Genomic DNA, 14,112 nt, shown 5'->3' with positions numbered 1-14,112 from the left:
GAAGAAATTGTTCTTTCTCCATTGTGGTCTTTAACATCTTGACAAAAATCAGTTTAAATTAATGTTGGGTTTTATCTCTAGCTTTTTTATTTTGTTGATCTATATGTCTATCCTTAATGCCACTGCCACAAAGTCTTGTTTACTATCATTTTGTGGCAAGTATTAAAATCAGGAAATATTGGGACGCCTGGGTGGCTCAGCTGGTTAAGCAGCTGACTTTGGCTTGGGTCATGATCCCAGCGTCCTGGGATCGAGTCCCACATCGGGCTCCTTGCTCCGCAGGGAGCCTGCTTCTCCCTCTGACTCTGCCTGCCATTCTGTATGCCTGTGCTTGCTCTCGCTCTCTCTCTCTCTGACAAATAAATAAAATCTTAAAAAAAAAAATCAGGAATATGAGCCCTTCAACTTTGTTCTTTTTTAAGGTAGTTGGGATCCACTGTGGATCCTGTGCATTCCCATACAAATTTTATGATCAGCTTGTTAATTTCTACAGTAGGGCCAACTAGGATTTCTATAGTGATTATGTGAATCTGTAAATCAAGTTGGGGTGCACTGCCATCTTAAAAATATATTCCTTCTTTCTGTCCATGAAGGACACAGAACGTATTTTCACTTATTTGAATCTCAGGTAATTTCTTTCAATAATGTGTTGTGGTTTCCAGTGTACACTTCTTACGCTTTTTTCATAAAATTTATCCCGAAGTATTTTAATCTTTTTTATGTTACTTAAATGGAATTGTTTTCTTAATTCTGTTTACTGATTGTTCATTGCTAGTATACAGAAATATAATTTAAAAATTTTTTTAATTTAATTTTTTAATAAATCTTATTTATTTATTTGAGAGAGAGAGAGTGAGAGAGAGCATGAGAGGAGATAAAGTCAGAGGGAGAAGCAGACTTCCCAAGGAGCTGGAAGCCTGATGTGGGACTCGATCACAGGACTCAGGGATCATGACCTGAGCCGAAGGTAGTTGCTTTACCAAATGAGTCACCCAGGTACCCTAGAAATATAATTTTTTTATATTGAGCTTATATCCTTCAACTTTGCTGTATTTATTCATTCTGATAGCTTTTTGGTGGATTCCTAAGGATTTTCTATATACAAGATCATAGCGTCTATGAATATGTGTAATTTTACTTCAGTATACCTTTTATTTCCTTTCCTTGCCCAACTGCTTTAGCTAGAGCTTCCATTTCAGTGTTGGACAGAGGTGGTTAAAGGGAACATCATGATCTTGTTCCTGATCTTACATGGAAAGTGCTCAGTTTTTCACCATTGCATCTGATGTTCTGGGATTTTCATAGATTTTCTTTATTATTTTGAGGAAATTTCTCTCTATTCCCAGTTCCTTAATACTCTCTTAAAAGATGCTCCTCAGGGGTGCCTGGGTGACTCAATCGCTAAGCATCCACCTTTGGCTCAGGTCATGATCCCAGGGTCCTGGGATCAAGCCCTGCATTTCCCGTCTGACAGGAAGCCTGCTTCTCCCTCTCCCACTTCCCCAGCTTGTGTTCTCTCTCTTGCTGTGTCTCTCTCAAGTGAACAAATAAAAATCTTAAAAAAAAAAAAAAAAAAAAAGATGCTCTTCAAAATTTCTAAAAAACAAAATGATAAAAAATATTTTTATAAATAAAAATTTTTAAAGCCTACTTTACTTGAGATTTTTTTTTAAAGATTTTACTTATTTATTTTTGAGAGAGAGAGAGAGAGAGCATGAAAGGGGAGATGGTCAGAGGGAGAAGCAGACTCCCCGTGAAGCTGGGAGCCTAATGCGGGAGTTGACCTGAGCTAAAGGCAGTGGCTTAACCAACTGAGCCACCCGGGTGCCCTCCCTTGAGATTTACATCTGGTTGTGATCCACTTTGCCTATCATCTTAATTTCATTTACCACTCCTAATCACTTCTCCATATTCACTGAATCTTTGTGTCCTGTATCTTACTCTTGTTTTCTACTCTAAATGCCATCATCATCCATCAATGCTTTCAAAATCTGTCTATTGGGGCGCCTGGGTGGCTCAGTTGGTTAAGCGTCTACCTTTGGCTCAGGTCATGATCCTGGGGTCCTGGGATCAAGTCCCTCATCGGGCTCTTGGCTCAATGGAGATCCTGCTTCTCCCTCTCTCAAATAAATAAGTAAACTCTTAAAAAAAGAGAGAGAGAGAGAGAATACCTAAGATCTACACATCCATTTTCAGCTATGCACTTAAAATGACAATAACGTTCACTTTATATAACAGGTAGCATTCTATTTTCCATACTGAGATGTTAGTGATCTCATTAGTAACTTTGAAAGACTCAGTGAGAAAAAGGTATACATGGAGTAAAAAAGAAAAATTATAGATTATATGTATGTATAATCATCACACTAAAGTTTTTTTGATCTAGGATCCATTTTCTCTAACCTGGACTATTATTTAAAGCACAAAACTAACTTTAGTTTACCGTAATCGTTTTCAACTGATGCTATAACAAATTACCACAAACTCAGTGGCTTAAACAATACAAATATATTATCTTAAAGTTCTAGATGTCAGAATCCGAAATGGGTCTCCTGCAGCAAAATCAAGGTTTCAGCAGGACCACCTTCCTGTCTACAGGCTCTAGGGGAAAATCTGCTTCTGTGCCTTCTGCAGGTCTCTAGAGACCCCCTTCCTCCATCTTCAAAGCCAGCAACGACAGGTCCAGATGTTCCATATCACCTCATTCTGACCTCCTGTTGTGCATTCCTGTTCCACTTTTAAGAAACCTTGGGATTGGGGCGCCTGGGTGGCTCAGTGGGTTAAGCCATTGCCTTCGGCTCAGGTCATGATCTCAGAGTCCTGGGATCGAGTCCCGCATCGGGCTCTCTGCTCAGCAGGGAGCCTGCTTCCCTCTCTCTCTCTCTGCCTGCCTCTCCATCTACTTGTGATTTCTCTCTGTCAAATAAATAAATAAAATCTTTAAAAAAAAAAAAAAAAAAAAAAAAAGAAACCTTGGGATTACACTGGACCCACCGGGATAACGCAGGATAATCTCTCCATCTCAAAGTCCTTAATCGCATCTGCAAAGTCCCTTTTACCCTCCAGGGTAGCATTCATAGGTTGTGGTAATAAGGATGTTGAACATCCTTGGGGGGCTATTATTCTGCCTGTGGTAGGCAGATGTCATTAAACATAATTTTAACACATTTATTCAAATGCATTAGAATGAGCTGGCTTTGAAGAGGTAGCCAATGTGGGGTGTACTGTCTGAGAAGAGGAAAGGTCCTAACTGGTGCAAACAAGCAATTGGGCATTGCTGAAATATAACTGAAACACAGGCTCTAAGGTTGGACAGGCAATACCAAGACCTTTAAAAAGCTTACATGCATAGCTTTGTTTAAGAACTTGGGACTTCAAGGGTGCCTGGGTGGCTGAGTTGTTTGGGCATCTGTCTTGGGCTCACATCATGACCTCAGGGTTCAATCCCAGGATCTTGGGATCAAGCCCCGAGTCGAGTCGGGCTCCCTGCTCAGCGGGGAGTCTGCTTCTCCCTCTCCCCCTCCCCCTGCTGCATTCTCTCTTTCAAATAAATGAATAAAATCTTTATACAAACACAAAAACTTGGACTTCACATTGCACTGAGCTGCTGATATTCATTAAATAAAAAAAGGTTTATACATCAGACTTACAGTGCATAGACTGGAGGGACAAAAAGATCAGAGGCAAAGAAGACAGTTTGGAGATAGTCATGGTTTTAAGCTATGTTCAAAAACTCTTTGATACAGATCCCTTCAAGGGATGGAACCAAATTCTCCTCCTCTTAGGTATATGCTGTATTTATAAGCTTGCTTCTAACAAACAGGATGTGATAGGCTTGATGGTGTGTGACTTGTGAGACTAAGCCCTAAAAGGCCTTGTGGCTTTCTCCTTGTCTCTAGGAGAAGCCAGTTACCGCAACATAAGGATGCTCAAGCAGCCTTACAGAGAGAGCAACATGGTGAGGTAATGAAGCCTCCTGCCATTAGCAAAGTAATCGAGCCATCTTGGAATCAGATCTTTTCAACTGAGCCTTCAGATGACTGCAGTCCTGGCTAAAATCTTGACTGCAACTTGGAGAGAGACCCTGAGCCAGAACCACCTAGCTAAGTCACTGCTGAATTTCTGATCCACAGAAAGTGTGAGATAATAAATACTGATCATTGTGAGCCACTAAGTTCTGAGGTAACTTGTTATACAGCAAAAAGTAATAATAATAATAATAATAATAATAATAATAATAATAACAATAAAGATAACTAATATAGCAGCTCTGAAAATCATTTCAATGACTAATACTGAGCCAGAACTAAAGATAAACCAAGGAAATTGGGAGAATTTCATGAATTTCAGCGGGGTTTTGGTCTAGATAAGCATAATGTGTTAAGGAGAGGGCCAAGTTCAACAACAATCCTATAGTTTCTTACTGAAATGGAAAGGCACTATCAACTAGGTTGGACTTGGGTCAAAAGGCAGTTGAAGGAGATGATGGAGGCAGCTGGGAGCGGGAAAACAAGATACAAATTAACTCTTGAACATTCTGAATTGGAGATATCAGCGAGAGATCTTGATATGGTAGAAGTGTTCACTATGCAGTTAAAGGTTGTAATACATATTCACTTAATGGTAAGATTTTTGAAAGCTATCGACGCACTGTTGTTCATTAAAACCAAAGGTGCAGGGCCTTTGGGTGGCACAGTCGGTGAAGTGCTTGACTCTTGGTTTTCACTCAGGTGGTGATCTCGGGATCCTGGGATCAAGCCCCACATCGGGCTCTCTGCTCAGCAGGAGTCTGTTTCTCCCTCTCTCTCTGCCTGCCTCTCTGCCTACTTATGATCTCTCTGTCAAATAAATAAAATCTTAAAAAAAAAAAAAAGAATCACTCTCCTCCCTCTGCCCTTCCCTCCCCCATGAGTACTCACTCTCTCTGTAAAATAAATACATCTTAAAAAAAAAAATAAGATGCAGATAAAATCTCTTAAAAGGTAAACTGAAAGAGAAAAAAATAGGCTGAGTGACCCTTTTTTTAGAACATGCTCAGCTCTAACACTTAGTCCAGTTTATTTCTCCAAAAAAGCAAGTCTGGAAACTGATATACAATAATATATATTATACTATAGAATAGCATATTATATCTAAGTGAATATCAAAACATCCAACTGCCCAAATCAAACCCCAAATCTTCACCTTTTAATGAGAAGTCACTTCATTTCATTTTTATATAATGGAAAGATTTCAAACCTTGAGATTATACCTCTCTTAATGCTTACTAGAACAGTGGTTTGCACCTTGTGTCCAATATTTATTGAAATAAGATTATTAAGTTTAATAATCTTAATTTTTAAAGTTAATCATTTCTAGAATAGTGACTCTAAAACAAATTAATTAAAATTGCAAGAAAAATTAGGGAGAAAAATCATTAAAAAGAAACTTACCGATCTGTTTGTAATACATGGATAAGATGTTCCATAGCTTGTATACCCACTTCCAAGCGGTATTTCTACATAAAAAAAAAAGATATTAAAGTAACTAATGTCAAGGGAACCAAGGGCAAAAATGAACTATTGGGATTTCATCAAGATCAAAAGCTTTTGCAGAGCAAAGGAAACCGTTAACAAAATCAAAAGACAACTGACAGAATGGGAGAAGATATTTGCAAACGACATATCAGATAAAGGACTAGTGTCCAAAATCTATAAAGAACTTAGCAAACTTAACACCCAAAGAACAAATAATCCAATCAAGAAATGGGCAGAGGACATGAACAGACATTTCTGCAAAGAAGACATCCAGATGGCCAACAGACACATGAAAAAGTGCTCCATATCACTCGGCATCAGGGAAATACAAATCAAAACCACAATGAGATATCACCTCACACCAGTCAGAATGGCTAAAACCAACAACTCAGGAAATGACAGATGCTGGCGAGGATGCGGAGAAAGGGGAACCCTCCTACACTGTTGGTGGGAATGCAAGCTGGTGCAACCACTCTGGAAAACAGCATGGAGGTTCCTCAAAATGTTGAAAATAGAACTACCCTATGACCCAGCAATTGCACTACTGGGTATTTACCCTAAAGATACAAACGTAGTGATCCAAAGGGGCACGTGCACCCGAATGTTTATAGCAACAATGTCCACAATAGCCAAACTATGGAAAGAATCTAGATGTCCATCAACAGATGAATGGATAAAGAAGATGTGGTATATATACACAATGGAATACTATGCAGCCATCAAAAGAAATGAAATCTTGCCATTTGCGACAACATGGATGGAACTAGAGCATATCATGCTTAGCGAAATAAGTCAAGCAGAGAAAGACAACTATCATATGATCTCCCTGATATGAGGAAGTGGTGATGCAACATGGGGGCTTAAGTGGGTAGGAGAAGACTCAATGAAACAAGATGGGATTGGGAGGGAGACAAACCATAAGTGACTCTTAATCTCACAAAACAAACTGAGGGTTGCTGGGGGGAGGGGGGTTGGGAGAAGGGGGGTGGGTTTATGGACATTGGGGAGGGTATGTGCTTTGGTGAGTGCTGTGAAGTGTGTAAACCTGGCGATTCACAGACCTGTACCCCTGGGGATAAAAATATATGTTTATAAAAAATAAAAAATTTAAAAATAAATAAATAAATAAAGTAACTAATGTCCAACTTAGTAAACTTAGTAAGTGATACAGCATTACTGACCTTAGATAATGATTTGAGAGCACGCACAGCATTTCTTCGATCATCTAGTAAAGTAGATGAAGCCACTCTGTCACAAAGCTTTTGAATCTGTCATGGGAATGAATGAAACAGCATTAACAGAATCCAAAAAACAAAACAGAAACATGAAGTTCTCCCCTAAACTTATACCATCTAATTTTGGGGGAAAAAAAAAATCAATAAATGGGATGTCATGGAAATGGTCTAAATAACTATTCAGGTGGTTTTATAAGCTTATTACTGAGAAACAAGATTTTTCACACTCTTGACAACGAGAAGTGGTGGAAGAAAAGTCAGTCACATAAATTGAGGAATTAAGAGAAATCATTAGTAGAATAAGAGCGTTCTAAACATGCTGTTTATAACTGTTTGAGCCAAGAGGGGAGCAAGGTTATGGTAGAAGATGTGAAGTTATTTAAAAAGAAATTTTTAAAAAAGATTTTATTTATTTGACAGAAAGACAGCAAGAGAGGGAACACAAGCAAGGGGAGTGGGAGAGGGAGAAGCAGGCTTCCCGCTGAGCAGGGAACCCCATGTGGGGCTCGAACCTAGGACCCTGAGATCATGACCTGAACTGAAGGCAGACACTTAATGACTGAACCATCAGGCGCCCCTGAAAAAATCTTTTTTAAATACTTGTTTACATTAAAACTTCACCCTAATATTTCCACTAAATATTTGAACAAGAAAAGCTGATATGTCAAAAATTTTAAGTGTCCCTCAAGATTTATAAAGATTAAATGTTTCTATTAGAAAAGCTTTTAACAAATTTGCAGGAATTAAAGTTCAAGCTGAATTTTAAAATAAACCTTTGGGCATTATTTATAATAGAAAAAAAACTAGAAACAACTGTTCCTCAAAAGAAGAAAAACTAAGTAAACTGTCATACATTCTTTGGTAGAACACTATGCAACTACTCAAAACAATTAACTGTACTGATATGAAAATACTATATAATAAAGAGTTGGGAAAAAAAGAAGAGCAAGTTATAAAACAACTAGATGTAAATTATGAACCCACTGAAGCAAAAGTACCAAACAGTATACGTAAAATTGCATTAGAAAAAATATGGAGGGGTGCCTAGGTGGCTCAGTTGATTAAGCCTCCAACTCTTCTTCTTTCTTTTTTTTAAAGATTTTATTTGTTTATTTGACAGAGAGAGAGATCACAAGTAGGCACAGAGGCAGGCAGAGAGAGGGGGAAGAAGGTTCCCTGCCAAGCAGAGAGCCCAATGCAGGGCTCCATCTCCGGACTCTGAGATCATGACCTAAGCAGAGGCTTAACCCACTGAGCCACTCAGGCGCCCAAGCCTCCAACTCTTGATATCATCTCAGGTCATGATCTCAGGTCATGAGATGGACCCCTGCATCTGACTCCATGCTAACTGTGGAGCCCGTTTAAGATTCTCTCTCAGGATGCCTGGGTGGCTCAGTTGGTTAAGCATCTGTTTTCGGATCCAGTTGTGATCTTGGGATTGAGGACTGAGTCCTGAGTGGGGCTCCTTGCTCAGCACAGAGCATGCTTCTCTCTCTGCCTGCTGCTCTCCCTGCTTGTGCTCTCTCTCAAATAAATAAATAAAAATTTTAATAAATAAAATCTTTCTTTTTTAAAGATTTTATTTATTTATTTGAGAGAGAAAGAGAGCATGAACACAAACAGGGAGAGAGGCACATAGAGGGAGAGAAAGAAGCCTGATGCAGGGCTCCATCCCAGGACCCTAGGATCATGAACCAAGCCTAGGATCATGTACCGAGCCAAAGGCAGATGTTTAACCAACTGAGCCACCCAGGTACCTCTGAATAAATAAAATCTTTAAAAAAAAAAAAAAAATTATCTCTCTCTGCCCTCCCCCGTCCACACCCTGGGGCCACCCCCTCAACTTGCTCAAAAAAATATAAATTAAAAAATAAAATTTGTAACAGACTTAAGAATTAACTGCATGTCTTAAGATTAAAAACAAAAAAGAGTGAAAAGATAAGCCACAGACTGGATGAATATATTTGTTTGTTTGTCTTTTAAAGATTTTATTTATTTATTTGAGAGAGAGGGAAAGCAAGAGAGCAAAAGCACGCAGGGGTTCTGGCGGGGGGTGGGGGGGGAGCAAAGGGAGAAGCAGATTCCCTGCCCAGCAGGGAGCCAGATGTGGGGACTCAATCCAAGGATTCTGGGATCATGGCCTCAGCCAAAGGAAGACGCTTAACTGACTGAGTGACACAGGAGCCCTGGATTAAAATATTTGAAAACATCTGATAAAGAATAGTTTTTAAAATCATGATACTCAGATCCTTTAAAGCTCAACAGTTACTATTTCAAGTTATTATTCACTCTTTAAGGACAGTTTCTTACTAAGAGTCTAAAAATAATACTTTGGCCTATTACTCACACTTCTGCACCCTATGTATCTGAATTAGTGGTGTTTAAATACACATAGTGTGTGCCAAATTATGTTCTGCAGACTTCTAGTGTCCCAGAAGATATTAATAGATTTCTAGTGATCATAGAAGCAGCAGGAAACACAAGGTCATATAAAATTAAATAGGTTTCTGCACTGCAGGATTTCTAAGTTTTACTATGCTGATTTGCATTTCTTCATACAGCAGATATAGTATGATAACCAAGCCTAGCCTTGCTTTTTGATTTTATTCATCTAACTGCTCACATTTAGAAATTATTCCTACCTTAAACTGCATTTACTTTCATAATAATTACACTGACTTTCCTAAGTGTAAACAACACAACTTTCTCTTTATTAAACAACTGGTTGATTTTTTTTCTACCAAAAACTTTTTTTTTTTTTTTTACCACTAGAAAAACTGCATAATTATCCCTTGCAAACATGAAGCATGTTCCTCTCCATTTAAGGAATATCTTAGGCCAAAAATAGTTTTCCTAAGTGTGACTGTAATTTCCTTTGCTTGGGTCTTATACAGCTTTCATTAGTTTTTTCTAGGTAGTTTATAACTGAGAGTATGGATAGGAAATCGTATATAGGCATTTTCTGCTTTTTCCTAGCCCCAAACTGCAAGCACTGGTTCTAGATGTGGGATTTTCGTCTCTCATGGAACACTGAGTCCCAGGACCACGCAGAGCTTGAACTTCAGCCACAGCCTCAGTCTCGTCTCTGTTCGTGTATACAACGATCTGTGTCAAAATAGGATCTTCCATGTCGAGAAACTCTTCAATATTTGTTGAATCTGGACACTTGAAATCTACTAGATGCTGATGGAGAAACTTAGCTTTAGAAATACTGGCCCAAGACGATGGTAATTCTGGAGTTTGGCGGTTTGCTTTTGCTTTTATTCTCAGTCCTTTCTGTGCTCTAAATATGCTAATATTTGAGCCTTGTTGAATTTTTTAAAAAGCCTTGAAATATACACAAAGATAATCTTAGTTAAGATAAACACAAGTTAAAATAGCAATGAGGTTATTTTTACTTATGACTCACTACGATTAAAATTAAACTATAGTACCAAATATAAATACTGTATGATTTCATTTCTATAAAATAAAAAAAAAAGGCAAAGCTAATCTGTGCTATTAGAAGTCAAAATAGTGGTTACTCATGGAGATGGGCAGAGACTGACTAGGAGCACGAAGCTGACTTTGGGTCCTGGTAATGTTCTGGTTCTTGTTCTGGTGCTTGATCTGGTTGCTGGTTACATAGGTGTGTACAGGTTGTGAGGTTTACATACAAGTTTGAAATGCATTTTTTCCTATACACTTTAAAAAATGATTTTTATTTCTTTTTTAAGATTTGATTTTGAAGCAATCTCTACATCCAGTGTGGAACTTGAACTCACAACCCTGAGAGGGAGAGTCACACGCTCTAGAGACTGAGTTAGCCGGCGCCCCAATAAAATGATTTTTTAAACAGAACGACTGGGTCACCTGGGTGACTCAGTTGGTTGAGTGCCCAAGTCTTGATTTCCATTAAGGTTGTGATCTCAGGTTGTGAGGTCGAGCCCTGTGGAGCCTTGAGTCAGCCCTGCACTCATTGTGGAGTCTGCTTGAGATTTTCTCTCTTCCTCTGCCTGCCTCCCACTAGCACTCTCTCTCTCTCTAAATAAAAAAATAAAATCTTGGGTGCCTGGGTGGCTCAGTAGGTTGAGCCTCTGCCTTTGGCTCAGGTCATGATCTCAGGGTCCTGGGATGGAGCCCCACGTTGGACTCTCAGCCTGCCTCTCTGCCTACTTGTCATCTCTGTCTGTCAAATAAATAAATAAAATCTTTAAAAAAAAAAAGAGAGAGAGAGAGAACAAAAAAATCTTTAAAAAAATGTAGAACAATTATTCATGATAGGTAAAGATATAGATTAACTTGCTTATATTCTATCATAGGAGAAGTATCCTAAAAAAGTGGCAATACGACAAAAACTACTACAACTTAAGATGTTCATACTCTTTTTTTAGCCAGACATTCCTACTTCTAGGAATTTATCATTTAAAAACACCCCCACAATTACGCAATGTTTTATACTAGGATGTTCTTTGTAGCGGTACTTTTAATAGCTAAAAACGAAATCCAGCTTTCATCACATAATATAGTAAGAAGTCTGAGACCTGGCACCCTGATCTCTGACTTCAAGTCTCCAGAACTGTGAGCAATAAATTTCTGCTATTTATTGGGGAAAAAAAAAAGTGTGTGTGGGGAGAATACAAAAGTTCATCCACCAATCAGAGAACCAGTTAATTAACATATAGTACACACAGACTATGAGGTTGATCAAATGAATGAAGCAGATCATTTTTACTTGTATGAAAAAATGTCCAAGATAATTCAGTGAAAAAAAAAGAAAACTTTAAGCAGTATGTTTAGCATTAGTTCATTGTGGTTTAAAATGATACCATTAATAAACAATGTGGGGGTGCCTGGGTGGCTCAGTGGTTAAAGCCTCTGCCTTTGGCTCAGGTCATGATCTCAGGGTCCTGGGATTGAGCCTCACATCGGGCTCTCTGCTCAGCAGGGAGCCTGCCTCCTCCTCTTCTCTCTCTCTGCCTGCCTCTCTGCCTACTTGTGATCAGTCAAATAAATAAAAAATCTTAAAAAAAAAAAAACAATGTGAATATATATAGAAACAATTAAGACTGTAGCATATTGTCTTTTGGTAAATTGCAGAAAATGCTCATTTTTAAACATTATTTTTCATGTTTGAATTTTGAAAAACAGGTATTTATTACCTCTATAAACATAAAAGAACAAGAATGGAGTAAAATGAAATGGTTTATGTTTTACTGGAATTTCTAGGATATTTTCATGACTGACTAAACTCATCTTTTTTTTTTTTTTTTAAAGATTTTATTTATTTATTTGACAGAGAGAGATGACAAGTAGATGGAGAGAGAGGCAGGCAGAGAGAGAGAGAGGGAAGCAGGCTCCCTGCTGAGCAGAGAGCCCGATATGGGACTTGATCCCAGGACCCTGAGATCGTGACCTGAGCCGAAGGCAGCGGCTTAAACCACTGAGCCACCCAGGCGCCCTAAACTCATCTTTTAAAGCTACTATTTTCACTCTAATCAAAATACTATGAAATCAACTCTTGATTGATAAAAATAAACTACCATAATAAAAAATACCAAGTGGTTCTCCATTGATTATGAGGTACAAATTTTTTAAACTAGAATGCACAGCAAACATGTATCTGTTGTAGCCAAAAGAAGACATGGTCTGGCCACAAGTTTGCACAGGAAGAGAGTCACATAAAGTCTGATAAGGAGTTAAAAATATGTAAGTATGTGCTGAATAAAGTGAGACACAAAAGAAAATGTAGTCAACTCTACCTGACAGTGAAACTGGTACTGAATGGTTATGTCCCCCCAAAATGCAAATTTAGAAATCCTAACCCCTCATGTGATGGTATTAGGAAATGGGGCTTTGGAAGGTGATTAGGTAACAAGGGTGGAGCCCTCATGAATGGGATTAGTGCCCCTATAAAGAAGACCCCAGAAAGTTCCCTCTCTTCTTTTGCCAAGCGAGGACACAAGGAGAAGATGGCCAGGGATGAACCAGAACACAGGCCTTCAGCAGACACAATGCCTTGATATTGGGACATCCCAGAGTCCAGAACTGTGAGAAATAAATGTTTGTTGCTTCAGCCACCCAGACTGTACCATTTTTGTTATAGCAGCCCAAACAGACTGACAGATACTGCTTAAGAATGGCATATTAAAGGGACTCCCGGGTGGCTCAGTCGAGTAAGCATCTATCTTCGGCTCAGGTCATGATCCCAGGGTCCTGGGATGGAGTCCCACATCGGGCTCCTTGATCAGTGGGGAGTCTGCTTCTCCCTCTGCCTGATCTGCCGGCTGCTCCGTGTTTGTGCTCCTCTCCTCTGACAAATAAGTAAAATCTTAACAACAAAAAAGAATGGTATATTAAGGATACCATGCTTGAGTCAAGAATTAAAGGATAAGTAGTTCATCAGACAATATGGGGAAGGAATTTCAGGCACAGAAAATACTGCTTTATAACTGCACTTATTTTAATGTAAAAAATAGCATTTCATATTTACAATAATAAAATTGGTTTAATTTTTAAATTTTATACATCTATGAACCAAAAAACTTATTTTCATATTACATACAAATATATATACTTGTTCTATTAAAATAATAAACCAAAGGAGGCATTCTAAAATATGAAAATTTCCCCTTTTACAATAATTTGCCATTTCTGGGAATGATGACTGATCTAAAATAACGTGGGGGAAAAAATATGTAAGACTAGATTGCTAGCTAAAAATATTTCTTCTCTAATGAGTTCAAAGTACCTGTTTCAATAAGCTCTGATTAATGAGCAAATCATAATTTTTAGGTAGTTGCAAAATGTAACTTAAAAATATTAAAAATGGGGTGCTTGAGTGGTTCAGTCGTTTAAGTATCTGCCTTTAGCTCAGGTCACGATCTCAGGGTCCTGGGATGGAGCCCTCCAGGGGGCTCTCTGCTCAGCGGGTAGCCTGCTTCTCCCTCTCCCTTTCTCCCCTTTTCATGCTGTCTCTCTTTTAAAAATATATTAAAATTAATCACTATTTTGAAGTGTACTATTTCTACTTACAGAAGTAAAATCCACTCTTGAGTTTTGGTAAATACCTATCAAGACAATTTTTAAGAACATAAACATGCTTTTCATCTATTAAACCAGGATTTTAATGCCAAGTACATATTCTTCCAAACTGGGAATTTTATTTTATTTTTGACATTTATTTATTTATTTATTTGGCAGAGAGAGAGAGAGAGAGAGAGAAATAGAGAGAACACAAGCAGGGGAAGTGGGAGAGGGAGAAGCAGGCTTCCTGCTGAGCAGGGAGCCCGATGTGGGCCTCAATCCCAGGACCCTGGGATTATGACCTGAGCCGAAGTCTGCAGCTTAATGTCTGAGACACCCAGGCACACCAAACTGGG

General features: G+C 38.5%; 1 protein-coding gene across 2 annotated transcripts in view; it reads right to left on the bottom strand.

Annotated features, from left to right (window-relative positions):
- USO1 (USO1 vesicle transport factor) overlaps positions 1-14,112 on the bottom strand; it is a 94,080-nt gene that overhangs the window by 60,982 nt on the left and 18,986 nt on the right. For both annotated transcript variants that reach the window (XM_059385280.1, XM_059385286.1), the window contains exons 2-3: positions 6,698-6,784; positions 5,433-5,497 (exon numbers count right to left, since the gene is read on the bottom strand). In XM_059385280.1, coding sequence (XP_059241263.1) covers positions 5,433-5,497; positions 6,698-6,784 — 152 coding nt within the window. The remainder of the gene's footprint in view (positions 1-5,432; positions 5,498-6,697; positions 6,785-14,112) is intronic.

This window comes from Mustela nigripes, chromosome 1 (genome assembly GCF_022355385.1).
Source record: "Mustela nigripes isolate SB6536 chromosome 1, MUSNIG.SB6536, whole genome shotgun sequence".
Lineage (NCBI taxonomy): Eukaryota > Metazoa > Chordata > Mammalia > Carnivora > Mustelidae > Mustela > Mustela nigripes.
This window is presented reverse-complemented; position numbering and strand designations above follow the sequence as displayed.